An 18788-nucleotide genomic window follows, 5' to 3' on the forward strand; every position below is an offset into this window, starting at 1 on the left:
TCTCTTTCATTCTCTCCTTCATTGTCTTGTTTCTTGTCAGTTCTCCCTTTTTTCGTCCCCTTACTCACCGCCTAGTGATGGGATATTTATAAGAGCAAGGGAAGCGAGAGCTACCTACCCTTGTCCAGTCATGGTGATAGGGTAGGGTAGCTAGGGCGACCTCTATGTAGCTACCCTAGAGCTGTCCGCAGGGATTGTCTCCCCTACCCTTTTCATCATTGTGGTAGGCCATGAGGGTAGGGGTGAACAAAAAAATAAAAAGTCAATTAAACTAAGAAAATCATAAAAAAATAACCGAAAAAACTAAACCGTGAAAAAAAAAACCAATTAAAATTTTGAAAAAACCGACCGATTCAGTTTTTTAAGCCTAAAACCAAAAAAACCGAACCGAGCCCAAATTAAAAAAAAAAAAACCCAAGTCAAACCGAAAAAACAGAGCCAACCCGAGCCAAACTAAAAAAATCGAGTCAAGCCGGTTTGAACTAGTTTTTGTCTAAAAAACCAAACCGAACCGAAACTAGTCGGTTTGAACCGGTTTCAGTTTTTTTCTTAAAAAATTTTCGGTTTGGTTACTTCTTTTTGATAAAAACCGAACTGAACCGAAAATAATTACCCCTGTATGAGGGGGTGTTGGCTGTGTCGGGGTTTATGGGCAAGTGGAAGAGAGAAAGCAGAAGAAACAAGTACTGTAAATAAGGGGAAGAAAACCTTCTTCCCTTGCCTTTAAGTGTCAGGGAAAAAGAAGATACGCGGTGTCTTTCAAAACTATTGCATTTTGAGTTTTTTTTATATGAATAGTAAATAAAACGACATCGTTTTGTACAAAACGCATCATTTCATTTGAACAAAATGGCGCCAAAGAAAGCTCTATTTCCAAATCAGTCCCTAATTTTTTTATTTATTGAATCATGTTTTCAATTGAGCTTTTGATTTTAAGAATTAATTCAATTGTGCCCTTGCCAAAATCGGATGTCAGCTCTAAAGTTGACTGTCTTTTTCATTTTGGTCTTTTATCTCGGATTTATGCAATTTAACTCCTAATTGACTATTAAACTTTTAATTTTTTTTAATTTGACCCCTGATTCTCCTCATTTGGGGCCCTAGAGTTTTGCGTCTTTTGCAAAATGGTTCTTTGTTGTGAATTTCTTTAATTTAGCCCTTAATTGACCTTAAAACTTTGATTTTCTTGCAATTTTGCCCCTGATTTCAACCAATTAACTTAGTAAAAATTAAATTTGGTTTCTTAAAATTCTAATTTTCTCAATTAAGCCAAACTTGGGCTCCCAAACTTAATTTTTCACCATTTAAGCCCCTAATAAAATTAATTTGACCCATTTAAAGTATAATTAAGTCCTTACACTTGATTAAATCATTCAATTGGACTCAAATTAATTCTTAATCATAATTAAACTTTAATTTGGCCCATGCAAATTGGCCTATTAATTATGTCCTTGGACTTAATTTATATATAGATTCGTCCAATAATCATTTAATTTCACCTTGAATCTGCATTATTTCTTTATTTTTGGGTATAATAGGGTATAATTAGGCTTCAAATTTCATCCAAAATTACAGCTTGATTTTCCCATATGTTTGAGATCCTCCTCAACTTGCCTTCTCTGCGTTGTTAGTCTTTATTTTATTTTTTGATTTTTGTTTTGGAAAAAAAAAGTGAATTTGGGGAATAACCCAAAAATGGGTTATGACAAGGCTCAATAACTGTTTTTTTTTTTCTGAACTATTCTATATTTTATTATATGATAAAAATTAAATGCTCGTAAAATTAAGCACCAACCCAATGGTAGGATATTTGTTTAAGAGCACGATAACTCAATAGAAAGCAAACTGAAATAAATTATGAAACTTTGTCTCCAATCAATTTTTCTAGAAGATGAAACTGAAAAAAAAAATTTAATTTTTAAAAAAAACATTAGTCCAGGTTAACCCACCAAGCTTGTGACCCAATTCATGGACTCTATCGGGTTTAATAACTTTGTTTAACTTGTCAAATCTGCTACCCGGGTCATTGACTCATTGGGTTTAATAATTTTTGTTTTTTGAAACTATCTTTTATTTAATAATATGATAAAGAAAAAAAAGACACTTGCAAAACTAAAGACTAGCACAATGCCTAGAATGTTTTGTAAATTGCAAGACTATTTTCAAAACAAAAATTCATCATGGTTTTAAAAGTAATTTAAAATAAAACAGTAAAACGAAGTAGTATTTTATATACCATTGAAGATAAATATAATTGATATGTGTGTGTGTGTGTGTGTGTGTGTGTGTGTGTGTGTGTATCAAGATCTTAGAAAACATAAATTTAATGTTAAGTAAATATTCATAATTTGTTTTTTTTTTCATATTAGGCACATAATAATTGGGGGGTAACTAACATTCTTTTTAAAAAACCTATAATATTACTTGAGAAACAGGATAAAATTGAATAATAAATAAAATATAATGTTAAATTGTTTTTATATTGCATTTAAATATAAACCCAAATAGATAAAAAAAAATACAAAGAAGCCACGACTTAACACCTAATCCAACAAAATAAAAAAGGCCAGACATGTTTGGCCTACGAGGCCAGGCCCGAGCGCCTAACCCTTTGTTTTTTTAGGGCGCACATGACATGTCATTTGGGCTATATATATATATATATATATATATATATATATATATGCATGTCCACCACAAAGATGGCCAGAAAATTGAGAATAAATTTTTTGGATCTTAAAAATATATTTTTAGCCTATTTTGATCCAAAAACACCGAATAAGCATCATTGGTGCCTTAATAAACCACTTTTTCAATTCAAAACATCCCTAAATTAGTCCAAATATAGTCAAACAAAAAGAAATTTTCTCTTGACCCTGATCTACTTTTTTCATGCAAGTTGAAGGTCAAAACATTTTCATGGAAATTTTTTTATTGAATGAAATTTGTTGACATTAATATCCTTCTTTTTTATAATTGAAATATGGCTAATTGACAATTTTTTTTTCTTCTTCTCTATTATTTGACTAGTTTCTCTCTCCTCTCACAAACCCATACATTGAAAAATTAACAAAATTAACTTTCGGACTAAAACAAAAATATAAAAAACTATAGGGAAAGTTTGTGGACTAAAAATTTCTTATCTTTTTATTTTATACTTTGGTTCTTTTTTATTGAATTTTTTTTTATTAAACAAATTGACCATTTAATTGATTATAAAAGGCTGTCTATTAGAGAAAAAAAAAGTTAAAAATGAAATTAAAAGGTAAGCTTATAGCTATTATGGATTGTTTAAGTGAAACACCTTGTCCTTGTAATATATTTTGTAATAATATGGATTATGCAATTTATTTTTAGCAAAGCTTTCATGAGTATCTAAATTATTTTAAAGAAACATTATTAGCTAGCGATCTCTTAGATAACTAGTTAATTTACTCGTGTCTGTCACAAGCTTAATCAAAAGTTGATTTTTAACGTAAAAAAAACTATTTGGAAGTTATGTTGATGCTTTTTTTCATCAAGAAATATTTTAATTGTGAAATGAGAATTCAACATGTGTATTTAATAAAATAAATCAATAATTATATGCTCTAATAAATATAAAAAAGAATCCTTAACAAAAAAAAAAAAAAAACTAAATCGAGAAACAGAAAAAATAGATGTGGATTAAAATCTTTGATCTTGTGCCATGAGAAACTATATGTCAATATTTTTTTCAACAAAAGTAATAGTATGTATTCTATTGAAACAAAATATAATTTTTTGTTGTATGCCCTTTATTTAATAAAAAAAAAAAACAAACATAACCAATTTCATAAAAAAATTGAAATCAAGATAAAAAAAAAAAAAAAAAAGGGTATCCCTCTAATTAAAGTCCTTTTATCTTATTAACGCGTTCTCTTTTTATCAAGTTTTTTCCAACCAAGATATCTTTTTAGAAAAAATCTTATAATAATAATAAAAGCAAGTTTAAATTAAATAAAAATAATATTTTTTTGGTAATTTTGATATGAATGTATTAACAAAATATAACAATAATACACCTCATGTTCATTGTCGTGGGAAATGTTTTAGATGTGTCGTTAAACCTAGCCTTGCCCACCGGGTTGATCTAGAGACCTCCTGTCTTAGCTCCCTACTTGGTCCAGTTTTCAAATTCAACATGGCTTAAGTTGATCTCATGTGACTTAATTTATCACGTAAGTCCAAACACAACTTGGTTGACCCATGCAAAACCTGATTTGGCCCAAAAAAATTGAAGACAATATCATTTTGGATTTATTTTTTAAGATATTAAATTGATAATGTTTTGGATTGACCCAAGTTTAGTTGGTTTACCTGCTAAGCCCACGAATCGGGTCCTTAACTCGGTTGTCTACTAAATTTATATTTTAGAATTTAATTTTATTTAATAAAAGTTTAAAAAAAACAAATTTGCACTAGAAAATGATCAAATAAAGTTTGAGAAAAAAATTCAGGAAAAGCTAACACAATAGAGGGTTGTACAGAAAGAGTCGTTGATATTAAGAAAAAAATATGTTATAACCTTATTAAAAAATAAAGTAAAAACTGAACGATATTGATAAAATAAATCCTTAATATATTTTAGTATTTAATAAAATAATATTCCAATTTTTTTATCATTTATTCTAATGAATTTCAATTAAAAATAAATGCCTATCTGGTTGGGCCCTTTCTTAGTCCAAGTTTTTAATTTAAATTGGGAAAAAGTTGACTCATTATTAGAAAATTAACAAATAATAACGAAAAATAACAATGAATAATACCCCATTAGTAAATTCTAACGGAATTATTGAGGAAAAAGTTTTCCAATAATTTTCAATGGAACAAGCGATAAAATATTAGTGTCGTTGATAATTTTCAATGGAAATAATAAATAAAAAAATCAATTAAAATTATGTCGATAATTATGTCAGGAATTTTACATGTAAGTAATACCGATGAGATTTTTGTTGGCAATTTTAAAGGAATTAAAACCGGACAGTTTCCCCGCTCCCTATACCTTCATCTTCATTTCCTATAAAACATAGCAGCAGCCCCCTTTTCAAACCTCTTCAAATTTTGGCAGCCCTCTTGTAAATTTAGTCATTCAATCAACTAACGTCGACCAACATTGTTTAATAGCGTCAACTTTCTTTTTTTGGTTCCATTAATAGGATCATGTTCCATACCACCAACTTAGCAAGCCTGTCTATTTTTTTTAATCCATTTATATTTTAAGTTAATTTATTGAAATTTATTTGTAGTATTTATTTTTTACTTGTATATTTAAATGTTTTACAACTTTTTTCTAGATAAATTTATTGTATCAATACATGATTTATATGTTAAGAATTGCTCAACATTTGGGACAAATTGGTTTTATTTATCTTATTATTAAATTGAGTTTGAATTTTTTATTTTTTAACTTATATGCATTATAATTGAATAAATAATATGTAATTTAATGAGTATCGATTATATTTTATCAATTTTAGTGTTAAATTAGAAATTTAAGGAAAATTGATTTTTTTGGAATTGATAATAATTAAAATATATTAATTTAGGTTGAATAAGTTTGAATTGAGCAAATGATAGATAATTAGTTGGGTACTAATTATTATTTTTGTTAATTTTATTGTTCAATTCACATTTTGATGGAAAATGAGATTTGTGTAGAATTGATAATTAATTATCTCTAGGTCAAGGTTTTCTATCACGAACTTGATTTTTGGCTTTTTAAGTTTGTCATCTACTTTGTTGTAGGTTTCTGGATTTTTACATCCATTAGGTTTGCATCTTGAAATTGATGAGATTGACATTGAATTCAACGAAGAAGATGATGTTGCACATGACAACGAAGAAAATAAAGAGGATTCCGATTAAAAGATATTGAATTGATTTAGATGTAATGTTTCATTGTGTAATAAAATTGAAATTGTGAAAGATATTTTTTGATACTTTATAGTGCATTATATTTGTGTTTTTTCGATTATGTTTTATGCTTTTTTTTTTTTTTTAGATATGTTCATTGTTTTAATAATTCCATAAGTTTTTTTTTTTTTGTGTGGTAGTGAGTTTAATGTGAACAATTGTTAGCTTGAAGATGTTTGGTGTTATTATTATTGTATGTTTAGGTTAGCTAAGGAATTATAACAACCAACCAAAAAAAATATAACAAAAACATTGATGAAATCACCAACAAACATCTCCATTCCTATTTAATTTGTCATAAAGTTATAGAAGCTTTGAGAATTTCTAATGGAATCAACAACTGAAAAATCTCGTTGGAAATTAATTTTCATCAGACTTATTGACATAAAATGAGCGATAAAATCTAATTTTTGGTGCAAATAATTCATCAGCATTCCATAAAAAATCCCATTAGTATTTGAATTGCCAATGAAATTACCGATGAAACTACAATCCCTAATGAGAAACTTGTCGACGATATAATATTTTGTTGATGTTTTTCAATTTTTGGTAGTGACTTATATGACATAGTTGACTAAGTGAGTCCTAGTGCGCGACCCGGTCAACCTAGCAAAAAACCGATTTGACTTTAAAAAATCTCAACATAACAATGTTTTAATATTATTTTTTAAAATATTGAGTCAATAATATTTTGGATTTATCCAGGTCAACTCGAGATAAGTCGTAAAAAACATGTCTTAGATCATGTACCTTGTTGGGTCCATCAACTTTATTTTTTGAAATTATTTTTTTATTTAATTATATGATAATAAAAATAGACATGTGTAGGAAAACGATTGAAAAAAATTAAAATTCATGAAGGGTTATACAAAAATAACACTTCTAATATAATAATAAAAAAGACTATATGGTAAAAAAAGAGAGTAAATCTTAATGGTAAAAAAAATTAAAATAAATTTTTAAGGAAGTCATTTTAATGGATTTAAATTAAAATTCTAGGAAAAATATATATATATAAAAAAAAGATAAAGAACAAAATTGGCTAGGCATATGGCTTGGGTGGCCTAGCGCATTTGGCTTGTAAAAAGAGACTAGTTTTATGGGCTAATGCACTTGGCCTCTAAAGTAAGTCAGTCTTGCACACCAAGCCTCCATGATTTTTTTTTTATTATTATGTTAAAGGGCAAAATACACATCATTCATTCTTTTATTTTTTAAAAAGAAAAAAACAATGCAAACAAGTTGTCATTTGCTGGTGTAAATTCTGGTAACTAAGGGAGAGGTCATTGGAAAGTCTGAGACAAGGGTATTTTGACCCTGTATTTGTTTTTAGTCTCTTTTCACCTAAAAAAACCCTAACAAACACTCATTTCTAATCTTAAAATAACCTTTTAATCAATCATAAACCTAAACTTATCTTGGGAAAAAACTCTCAAGCCTTAAGCTACTTTTTTAATAAGATAAAATATCAAAAACAATTAAATGAAACTTTGCTAATTAAATGTAACTCATTGATATTAAAATCAACTATTTTAGTTGTAAAAAATAATCAATCAATAACTTTTTCTCTTCTGGATAATTTTTCAGAGTTTTTACGTTTTTGAATTCAAAGATTGAAACATGATAAAAATAAAGTTTTGAACCAAGACATAAAATTTTCAAACCAAAAAGACCCAAAAATAAAAATGAAAAAATTCCATTAGTTTTGGCAAGGGATGATTAATGGTAAAAAAAAAAAAAAAAAAAAAAACCTCTATGATTACTAACTAAAGTGTGTTTTTGCTATAAAAAACATTTTTGAAAGTTTTAATTTTTTTTTGCTTCAAATTATTTTTTTATGTTTTTTGAAGTTGTATGTGCTAATTTCAAAAATATATTTTAAAAGATTAAAAAAATTACTTTTAATATATTTCTAAACTATAAATATTTTAAAAAACAACCGCTACCACAATTTTAAATGCTACATAAATTTTAATTATTATATTTTTTTACAATAAAATTAAATTCTATTTTGCAAAATCAAATATCAACCTAATAAAATTGAATTCTAATCTTTTATTGCAATAAGCTTATTAAAAACAAATCATATATCTCAATTTTCAACCAACACAATATAGAAAGATTAAATTAAAAAACAATTATTTGAAGACTGGAATGGAAAAATTTGAACAAAATAAATTTTCTTAATGCAAAATGCATGAACAATAATTTTAGGACTCTTATCTTTTTTTTTTTTTTTTTTTTTAATTTAATTTTAATTTTAATAGGAATTGTGGCGCACCTAATTCAAAAAAGGAGAGCAGGAAATATCCAAAACCAAAGACAGAAACCAACACTTGCCCAAAAAATAAACCCAGGGGCTCAAAATTCCAAGTCGTGCTCATTTCTACCTCAATGATGAAACTTTTACCCCGTCTGTAGTTTTCTTAATTTAGCTGATCTTTATCATCCCATATTTAATGGCTAAAGTTACAACAAAAACATACACCGTAGATGCCCTATCCTCATCTATGCTCCTCAGGCAAGCGGAATCCAGACATGACTAATTTGTCAGCAAACATCTTGCCAGTCTTGGGCATGACATGCCAGTGCAACGTCAAGTTGAATTCCTTACCACGAAGATTGCTTCCCTGCACAAGGAAAAACCATGTTCAGTTCTGAAACTTAGCAAGAGTAGCACCTGAGATGGTTGATGGATGATACCTGATCAATAAAACGGTACTTGTTTGCAGTTTGAATCCAAAATTTCGCATGCTCTTTGGCAGGTATAATAGCATCCCAGAGAGACACCTATGACAAACATTTAGAAAGAGTTGAGAAGTGGACATAGTTTTATGCAGTAGATCCTGACACTAGTAGAAGTGAAAAGGAAATGCGCATGTGTAGTGCCTGTATGTGTAACAAGGCAAATGGAAAAGGCAAACTGATTCAGCTCCATGCTTGCCTCATAAGTGTATAAAAACTAAGGTTCAAAGTGAGAAAGACAAGAACCAAAATGGAAAAGAGCGTACTTTAAATGAGTGCAAACACATATTGTACCTGGTTCAATGAGTTCTGGGGGGTTTCATACTCAGCTGCTACAAATATGAAAAGCTGCAATAAGTGACAGTCATGATTATTAAATGTTTGAATTGGCTATCAAGATGATCATTATATACTTGAATCATCTTTAAAGAATAACCAACATGAAAATGTAAAAGACCAAAAAATTTCGGTGACCCATCAATTCAAAATCCTAACAAACATAACAAAGGCAGCAAAAAGATTTGTTTTTAAACTATAAGCAAATCAGTTCCATATTGAAGTCATTTGTCCCAGCAATGTCCCAACTATGAGACAAAAAGAAGTTTTACATAGGATTCCAAATTTTCTTAGGGCATCCAAAACCCAACTTGTCAGAATGTGGAAACTATAATAGAGTGGTTGGTTTAGTAAATAAAATGTACTGACTACTTGGATTGCATTCATAGAACAGCCATCTATGGCTTGCCTCAGCATGAGAGTCAAAGATTTACAACTCTGAAATGAAAGAAAAAAATATAACACCTATCACACCAAAGGAGAAACACATATACTACTATTTCAAATTACATACCTGCTTTGTGTTCCATGTAAACAGTGACTGTAAATCAGCTGTTATATTCATGGTGAGGCTGACCTGCATTAAATAATGGGCAGTTCAATCAGCATTGAATCATTGCTAGCTTATCAAGTGTCCAGAATAAAGCGCCTGCATCTACACTGATGCATCTCAAACAAAAGAATGTTTGACAATCATACATTATCTTAAAATAGTTCAGATGAACAAGGAAAAAAGAAAAATCAACACAATCAATCAGACCAGTCTTCTGGAAGAAGAAATTGCACCATCCTGCAAACTTACATGCATCACTCTGTAAGAAGTTCTTTCAATCAACATTCATTCCATCTTCAAAACTTCTATGCACAGGCACAGAAAAGCCAAGAAGCTGATCCCATATTAACTCAATGGTCAACACGTACAATGTAATCCCTTCCCCAGTATAATGTTTTTAGCACTTTTTCAACCAATAACTAGATAACTAAAATATCTAGCATGATGAAAGAAGTGGTCGACTTTTGGTTTGAATTTCTTGAAACAGACAAAGGAACCATATTGTAATGGGCCAAATCCAATATATAAGCTGAACAGTTAAAGATGCAACGTGGATGGCAGAAGTTGTGTTCTGATATCATTTTACTCTTAAACATTCATGTATCAAGTTGCAAACTATTTCAATTCTGTATTTGACAATTTTTAGTGCTATCAGAAGTGTCCATAAATTTTAGTAAGTTCTTTGATAACAAAGATTCATAGGCAGATCATCTAATAAGCTGAAAGCAATTCTCCTGTGGATTTAGCAATTACAATCTCATGCACGTTAACAATTGCTAGAGGCGAAATCTGGTCTAAACCAGTACTAAGCGGGAGAAACGGGATTGTTCTGCTTAATTTTCAAAATCTCCACGTAGGTGAATATTTTGACATTAGGGTTTTCAGAAAGTGTAAGCCAAGACAGTATCTTCAGGTAGCAGGACAAAAATAATAAAGGGAATTAGCTAGACGAACTAGAACCTAAGCACACTAACAAAGAGAAGATCAAACCACTGAGAGAATGCTAACCTCTAAGCCTTTTCTTATACATTAAGAAAAATAAATAAATAAATAAATAAATACACTTAGAGCTACATATCAATAGAAATACTAAAAACTCAATTCAACAAATCAATGAATACAAATTATGCAACCTTAATCTAAAAAATTAATCCACTCAACCCAGATCTTGAAACCTACTTGTACACAAATTTATACACCTATAAAAACCCACGTGGCATCTTATATTAGCAACAAATTGAACCCAAAAGTGATTATGTTTATTCAATTTAAACAACTAAGAAATTTAACAAATCCCATCAATTTATACAACTCAAAATCTTTATAAGAAAAGGGCAATGAAAGAATCAATCACCTCATCATTTCCATGTGCCTGCTTTTGAAACCAGTTGAATTTCACTATCTACAAAACCCCAATTAAAGAAAATGATTTAGAAGTTGCAATTAGATTCAAACAACATTAAATCGACGGAATGACAGAGGAACCTGGATTTGGGCAGAAGGATAAGGGAAACTGAAGTTGTCAGAGAAAGAAGCGATGGCACACATTAACGCCAGTATAGTCAAGGCGAACGTTAGCAATGCGTTCGCTCTGTATCCGAACGAATGCATTCTTTGATGTCGCGGTCGTTTTTTTTTTTTTTTTTTGACAGAAGTGGTAGGAGGAGGAGTTTATTTCCTTGTGAGTGACAGCGATTTGTTTGAAATTGTGCTTTTCATTGGCTGCTTTCACGTCTATTTAACTTGTGTTTATTAAAAATATATATATATATATATATATTTATTTTTATTTTAATTTTAACACATTAAAATAATATAATAACATAAAAATTAATTTAAAATGAATAATTATTTTTACTGTTTGGATCACTGTGCATGCAGAGTGCTTTTACTGTGGGCTGCTGGCAAAATTATCCTTGGGCGTTGGGTTATTCACAAATGTTGCTGCCGTGAACCAAGCCTGGCTGTTGGTATGCAGGCTTGGCCTTGCCTCTTCGTCTTCTCGGCTGTGTGTGGCTGTGATTTAGCTGCAATGGGCTTCTTTGCTTTGAGGTTTCTCTTCACTTGCTCCGGCTTCTCTGGTGTCGACTTCCTGTTGCAAGTCGCTGCTCTGTTGTGTTTCTGGTGTTGTCTCAGAGGAAATGGCATGTAATCATAATCGTGCATTAAATGGAAAACCCAATTTGTTGGGCCCTTTGTCCTTCGGTAGCATTGGGAGAGCTGCTGCTTTCTCGGTTGGATTGGACATTATTAGGTTCGTTTGCTTTTAGTTTGAAGAATTCGGTTCCTTTGCCTCTCGCTGGCCTTCTTGTGCTGTCAGGGGGGCTGTTGGTTAGTGTTTTTTAAATTGTTCTCATTTGGTTTGGTTTTTGAGAGTTATTTTTTAATTTCCCAAAAATCTGGTTGTTGTTCTGTCACTTCATTTTCTTTTCTTGTTTATAATTTTCTTTAGATAGCATGCTACTGTTTCCATTGGGTTTGTCATGCTTTCACGTCATTTATTTTTGGTTTGTAGGGGCGCATGGTTTTAGGGTCATTTCTGGGTTGCCATTTCCTTTCGTTCTGCTCTTTTGGGTCTGCATGATTTTCTTTTTGGGTACTTTTCTGCCATTGCTTCACCTGGCCGGTGATTGTTGTTGTCCTTCTGCTTATTTGTTGCATTTTTTTTTGGCTGGCAGTTGTTTCTCAATTTCAGTTATCGTTTTTGCTCTGACTTTTTTTTATTTGGAGCTCTGGCTTTTGTACTTTGAACTGAGAGAGATTAGATTTCGGTCGGTTCTTGGTTAGCCTACTCATCTGTTTCATTGGTGCCCTGCGCTGTGAGTTTTTTTCTTTGTGCTATGGCTTTGTTTTATTTGCCTTGCCAGCCATTCGATGTTGCGTGTTGTGTTGCCCTTATCTACTTCCATTCTTTACCTTGCCCTGTTTGATTTAGATGACTGCCGTGTTTGCCATTCTGCCATTTTAGATTGGCTAATAGGTTTCCTGCTATAGCATAACTACTGCACCTGTCTCTTGCGTGATTACTTGATAAATTATCTACTGGTTTATGCTATTTTGTTGTCAGATGCTTTTGCGTTTGACTTGGCTATTTTTCCTAAATCATTTAATGTTTCTTTGATCTTTTTTTTTTTTTTTTTTTGTTTTTGGTTAAGGATCCTGCACTTCTCACTTTCCGCTAGCGTGCTTGGCTAATAAATTCACAGCTGGATTAAGCTGTGTTGTTGAAAGAATTTTTTGCGTTTAACATGGGTCTTTTTCCTAAATTGTTTACTGTTTCTTTGGATTTTATTTCTTTAGTCAAGGATCCTGCACTTCTCACCTTTCTCCTGTGTGTTTTTGTTGATTAAATCATGGTTGGATTATGCCTCGTTGTGGGCAGAGGCTTTTAAGTTTAACTCTGTTTTTTTTCCTTGATTTTTTGGTTTACCTTTTTTTTTTTTTTTAATTAAGGATACTCCGCTACTTTCTTCTATGGAAAATCTCCAGCACCTTTTTCTTGCGTGTTTGGTTGATAAATTCGAAGCTTGCTTATGTTGTATTGTTAGCAGCAGCTATTACAAAGAACTTGGTTTAATTTCTTACATGGCTTGGTGCTTCTTTTGTGTTTTATTTTTTTGATGAAGGATCTTGCACTTCTTTGACACTATTGCATGCTTTTTGAGATACATTTTGATCTTTCTATTCATGCTATTTGGATCATTTGTTCTTTGGAATATGCTTGCCTTGTAAAATGTATGTTGTTACCTTGCCTTCAATGCTGCCAGATTGAATTGGCAGATGAGTTTGCCGTCTTCTCCTTTGGTTTTTTCCCTTTGAAATGTTGCCCTTTTCTTCTTTCATTATTACCCTTGCATTGCTCAAATTAAATGACTGTCGTGGTTTCAATGCTTCCATTTTAGATTTGCCAAAGGGTTCCTTCTATGTCAATGGTGATGCACCTATTTATTGTGGTTTTTTTGTGCTTTTATTCACAACTTTGTTGCGATGTGTTGTTGACAGCCGCTTTTGCAACGAACTTGGTTTTTTCCACTACAGCAATTGGTGCTTCTTTTATGTTTTCTTTTCTTTCTTTTTTTGACGGATCCAATACCTTTTTCATTATTTTTCATGATTTTCAGAGACAACATGTTCTCTCTTTTTCATGCTTTTTTGGTCATTTTGGATTGGATGTATGCTTGCCCTTTAAAAATTATATGGTTGCCTTGCTTTCAATGCTGCCAGTTTTCATTGGGGGAGGGAATTTTCTTTGTCGAAACTCATTAGGCTTTCTCTTTAAAGATTATGGTTGTTCATTTCAAAGATGGAATAAGCTTTGTGGTTCATTATATCTTTTAAAAACTGACTTGGTTGTTGCCTCATTGCATATTTTGCAGAGGCACCTGTGCTTCTTTTGTTCTTTACTTTCATGCTCTTTTGCTATTGACTTGTTTTTTTTTAACTTGTCGATTGCTGCTTCTTTACTGGTGTAATTGCTGGGGCTGTTTACTTGCCATTGATTTATCTATTATGGGTGTTTTATTTATGTGTGTATACATATATTGCTTTGACAATTTTTTATTAAAAATGCCTTGTGTTATAACTCTTAGACCTTGCTTGCTGTCTCATTTGGAGGTTTTACAGGGGTGCGTGGCATTGTATTCCTTCAAGCATCTTATAAGGCTCTTTTGGGTGGTTCCTTCTTCGGTTCTGCCACATTGCAATCAGCTTCTTTTCTTATTACAATATCAGGTGCTCACCCTTTCTTTCATTTTTATTTCTTTTTCGGTCTGACCTTTGCATCCATCCTCGCAGATTATGTAACATTTTTTGGCGTTATTAGGAACTCTAACCTTTTTTTGGTGCAGCCCTCAGATACTTGCCATTACACTTTTGGTTATTTGCTTCAGCAATCTTATTTTGTGGTTGTTACTCGTATTTGTTTTGTTCAGCTCATCGTCGCACCTATATTCTTCTCAATTTCGGTGAAGGATCAATCAATAGATCGTCTAGGCCCATGAATAAATTTTGTTATCTTGTTCCTACATAAAGATTTTTTTCCACCATTTAACTATACAGCTTTTTCTTATTGAAAGTCTTCACAATGACAAGTCGTCACCAACATCTTCAGCCTGGCTATGCCATTATCCTCTAGAAACTCTTGTTGGAATGTGTTATGCCCTTGACAACTCTTTGTGTTCTGACAACCCAAGTTCTTGGAACACTCGAGTTACTCCTATACAAGTCTTTGGAAACCATGGTAGTAATGTTGGGTCCAGTTCTTTATCAACTTCTTTGGGGCAACAAATTCTTATAGATAAAGTAAATCATATTCATATGTCTGATCCTTTGTCCTCTAACACTTCAACCTCTCTTGAGACAAATTGTTTGGCTTCAAGCAATCAAGCCAATGTGCTCCGAGCAACGCTTCCTGTTCAAAATGCTAGCATTGGTCAGGCATCTTTTCAAAAGAAGAGGAAGCGTAAGTATTTTTTGGATGTGCAGTTAGACTTTTTTTATTTTGATTTCACAGTTATAGCCTCTCATGTTCTTATTCTTCATTCCAAATTTGGGTTTTCGATAACACATTTAGTCCAGTTCATTGATTTCGGAAATAAAACATGCAAGTGCCAGCGCTTATAATTCAACGTTTGCTTTTACTTCAATGGGGGTTAAGATTGATCATGTTGTTAAAGTCTCAAATGGGATCATGTGTCTTTAAAATAAGTGGCTACTGCCACCACCTTATGGGCTCACTTTTGCCCATTGACAATCAACCATCAAGATTTGCACAATTCTACATCTTTGACACTGAAAATGAAGTTAGCAATCGGCTTCATCCATTTAATTATGATGACTCTCCATCGACTTTGAATGAGGATGTGGTTAACAGACTTATTACAATGCTTGATTCTTGCAATGAATTGGTTAGATTGTTGAGACAAGTTCGTCATAGGCTCAATGGAATTGATGGTCCTAATTTCAAGCTTCAGTTAGTTAGCAAAAGAGTTGGTGATTCAAGAGAATATGATGATCCTTCTTCCAATGACATGGGTGGTTTGGTCGTCAAAGACATTGGAGATTCTCAGACTGATCGAGATATTATTGCTGAGAGTTTTTCATGGGGTTTACAAAGAACATCAAAATTGCACCCAAAATTCATGTCTCTTCAATATCCACTTCTATTTCCTTATGGAGAAGATGGGTATCACACTGACATTGCATCTGCAAACCAAGAACAACAAGCGCGTGCAAAGCTTCAAAGGGTTACAATGAGAGCATGCTACGATTAACTCATTCATGAAAAGGATGGAGGCGATTGTACTCTGAGCAAAAGCTGTTGTTTGTACCAATAATTTTTGGTTAATGCATTTGTTAATGTTGAGTAGGAGCGGTTTGATTATATTCATTCAAACCAAGATGATCTTAGGAGCGAAGCTTATAGAGGAATCCAGACCTTTTTATAACATTCACCAACAATGTCAACTGGCCTGAGATCAAGAGAGAGATTAAGAAAACAAAGAATTATCAACTTGAAGATAAGCTTGACATTGTTGCGCGTGTTCTTAGGTATAAGCTTATTGATATGGTGATGTTTATTAAATCAGAAAAACCCTTCGGGCAAACAATTGCTGGTATTTTCTTTCCGCTAAGAATTTTATCGTTTTATTTCTTGGTTCAGTGGCTCAACAAAGAAATTTTTATTGTTTTTTGAGTTCTTGTTTGTAGATGTTTGCAATATTGAATTCTAAAAAAAGGGTTGGCACACACTCATTTACTTATTTGGCTTGCAACCAAATTTAAATTTTCATCATATGAGGACGTTGATTCCATTGTTTCAGTTGAAATACATGATAAAAATGAAGATCCTCCTTGTTATGAGATTGTTTCAAAATTTACGTTGCATGGTCCACGCAGAATTGCAAACCCAAAAGCACAATGTATAAAGCAAGGCAAGCACTCCAAGTGATTCACAAAAAAAAATAATAATAATAATAAAGAGTCTATTGTGTTTGATGAGGGTGGGTTTGTTTATTCCAGCCGTCGAGACTATCCTAAATTGTCTATCTATTTGAGAGTGTAGTTATGGTTGTTTTTTAAAAATGCTTTTCGTATCGAAATACATTAAAATAATATATTTTTTTTTATTTTTTAAAAATCATTTTTTGAAATCAGCACATCAAAATGATCCAAAACACAAAAAAAATAAATGTTTAATAAAATAAATAATTCTTTTTGAAACGTTGTTTACATCGTGTTTCCAAATGGTGAAAGGTGGCATTTCTCTCTAATTATTTTGTTTTCCCATGCAATAGAGAACTTTTACTACAATACAACACTTAGGGGTGAGCAAAAAAACCGATAAACCGATTAAACCGGAAAAAAAAAAAAACCGAAAAAACCGAACCGAAAAAAAAACCCGAATTAACCGACTAAAAAATCAAAAAAATTCTGGTTCGGTTCGGTTTCGGTTTCTAAAGTCCAAAACCGATTAAACCGAAGCAAACCGAACCGGTTCAACCATACCATCACTTAAAAAAAAAAAAAAGCAAGTATAAATAGAAAAAACCCTACACCTAAACTAACTTTCAGCAGACGCCGCCCCCCTCCCTCCATCCTCTCATCATCTTCTCACTGCCCCTCTTTCTCTCCCTCTCATCATCCCCCTCCCTCCCTCCTCTCATCATCTTCTAACAACCCCCCTTTCTCTCCCTCTCATCATCCACCTCTCTTTTCTCTGCCTCTCATCATCTTCTCCCAATCCCTTCCCTTTTTTCTCTCATTTTCTCTTTGCTTCTCAATTCTCATCTCTCCCAGCAGTTGTGCCAAAATATGTGTAAAAAAATTAACTAAATTCAAAGATGACACCTTTTTGTTTTTTTGTTGTCTTAGTAACATATCATCCAAATGCCAATTGTATCACGCCACTAGTTCATCTTTCTGCATTTTGCAGGCTTTAATTTCTTTGAAGAAGGGCTCTTAACTTTTGAAATATGGTCGTAAGGGAAAGCCAAAGTGTTTATTCTACAAAGCTTTCGGCCTTCTAGGGGATGATGAAGAATGGAATGAAGCTTTTTCAGAGGTTATTGTAAAACATCATCTTCACAACTAAGATAGCTCTTTGTGAGCATAATTCTTTACTATGAGGTTGTTGATCCAAATGGTCTTCTTAATCAATTCTAGTGATCGATGTGTGATGATATTGAACACAGACTAAGAGCATATTTTTATGCCAAATATTTGTTTAATTGGCAATGAGCTAATGAATTATATGCACTATGAGCTTGAGTAACTATTTAATGCTTCAGTGACATCTTTTGAAGATCATAAACTGTCGATGCCAAATGGTGTTTTAATGGTTGAGATTAGAAACAAACTTTTGAAAGAAGAGCTTAATTATGATATTGTTCAGCTTAGGACCAATCATTTATCATCTTTGGCACGTCTTAACTCATATCAAAAGAGAGTTTACAATTAAGTTATGGAGTTTATTGCCCAAAACAAACAAAGCCTTATATTTGTTCATGGACATGGTGGAACATGAAAGATTTTTTTGTGGCATGCAATAATTAATAGTGTTAGATCAAAGGGTTTGATTGTTCTTATTGTTACCTCTTATGGGATTGCTTCTCAGTTGTTTCCTAGTGGATGTACAATACATTCAAGATTTCAAATCCCTTTATGGTTTCATGCATCTATCCTAACATTGAGCAACCTCAAGTTGACCCATCTTATTTCAAAGAAAGGGTGATAGTTTTACACCCAAGAACATCATTGTTTATGAGATCAATGATTTCATTTTCAATATCAAACAGGGTCATTTGGAGATTTATCTTAACACAAATTCTGTTAAAAAATATTTTAGTCGTAGAAACAACACAGAATTATTATATCCAATTGAGTTTATAAATCAACTTGAATTCAATGGTGTCCCTTCACACGCTCTTGCTTTGAAATTAAGGACACTAGTTATGTTGCTTAGGAACCTTAACCCAGTTGTAGGTCTATGTAATGGAACAAGGTTTATCATTACATAACTTGTCAAATGAGTCATCAAGGCTCAAAGAATGACAGGAAACAACGTTAGGGATAAAATCTTTACCCTAAGAATTATTTTTCGATTAATAATGTCAATTACCTGTTCATAATCAAAAGAAGACAATTTCCTTTAAGGATTTGCTATACAATGACAATTAACAAAAGCCAAAGACAATCATTAAAAATTATTATAACTTTACTA

The 18788-nt window shown here is 31.8% G+C and overlaps 1 protein-coding gene and 1 long non-coding RNA gene across 3 annotated transcripts; one reads left to right on the forward strand and one right to left on the reverse strand.

Annotated features, from left to right (window-relative positions):
• Positions 1-8241: 8241 nt before the first annotated feature.
• On the reverse strand, positions 8242-11273 carry LOC118040655 (signal peptidase complex subunit 3B). Its single transcript, XM_035047641.2, has 6 exons — positions 11054-11273; positions 10923-10970; positions 9530-9592; positions 8974-9027; positions 8638-8724; positions 8242-8564 (listed from the first exon to the last, which is right to left on the reverse strand). The coding sequence occupies exons 1-6, from the start codon at positions 11177-11179 to the stop codon at positions 8439-8441; spliced, it is 504 nt and encodes a 167-aa protein (XP_034903532.1). The 5' UTR covers positions 11180-11273; the 3' UTR covers positions 8242-8438.
• A 233-nt stretch (positions 11274-11506) lies between these two features.
• Positions 11507-16417, forward strand: LOC118040656 (uncharacterized). 2 transcript variants are annotated; one of them, XR_004686119.2, is made up of 3 exons: positions 11507-11899; positions 14192-15029; positions 15480-16417. It is a non-coding gene; the product is annotated as an uncharacterized lncRNA (long non-coding RNA). The 2 variants fall into 2 exon arrangements; XR_012168646.1 differs by lacking the exon at positions 15480-16417 and having other exon boundaries at positions 11507-11822; positions 14192-14481.
• Positions 16418-18788: the final 2371 nt, after the last annotated feature.

The sequence above is a fragment of the Populus alba genome, chromosome 18 (assembly GCF_005239225.2).
Source record: "Populus alba chromosome 18, ASM523922v2, whole genome shotgun sequence".
Classification (NCBI taxonomy): Eukaryota; Viridiplantae; Streptophyta; class Magnoliopsida; order Malpighiales; family Salicaceae; genus Populus; species Populus alba.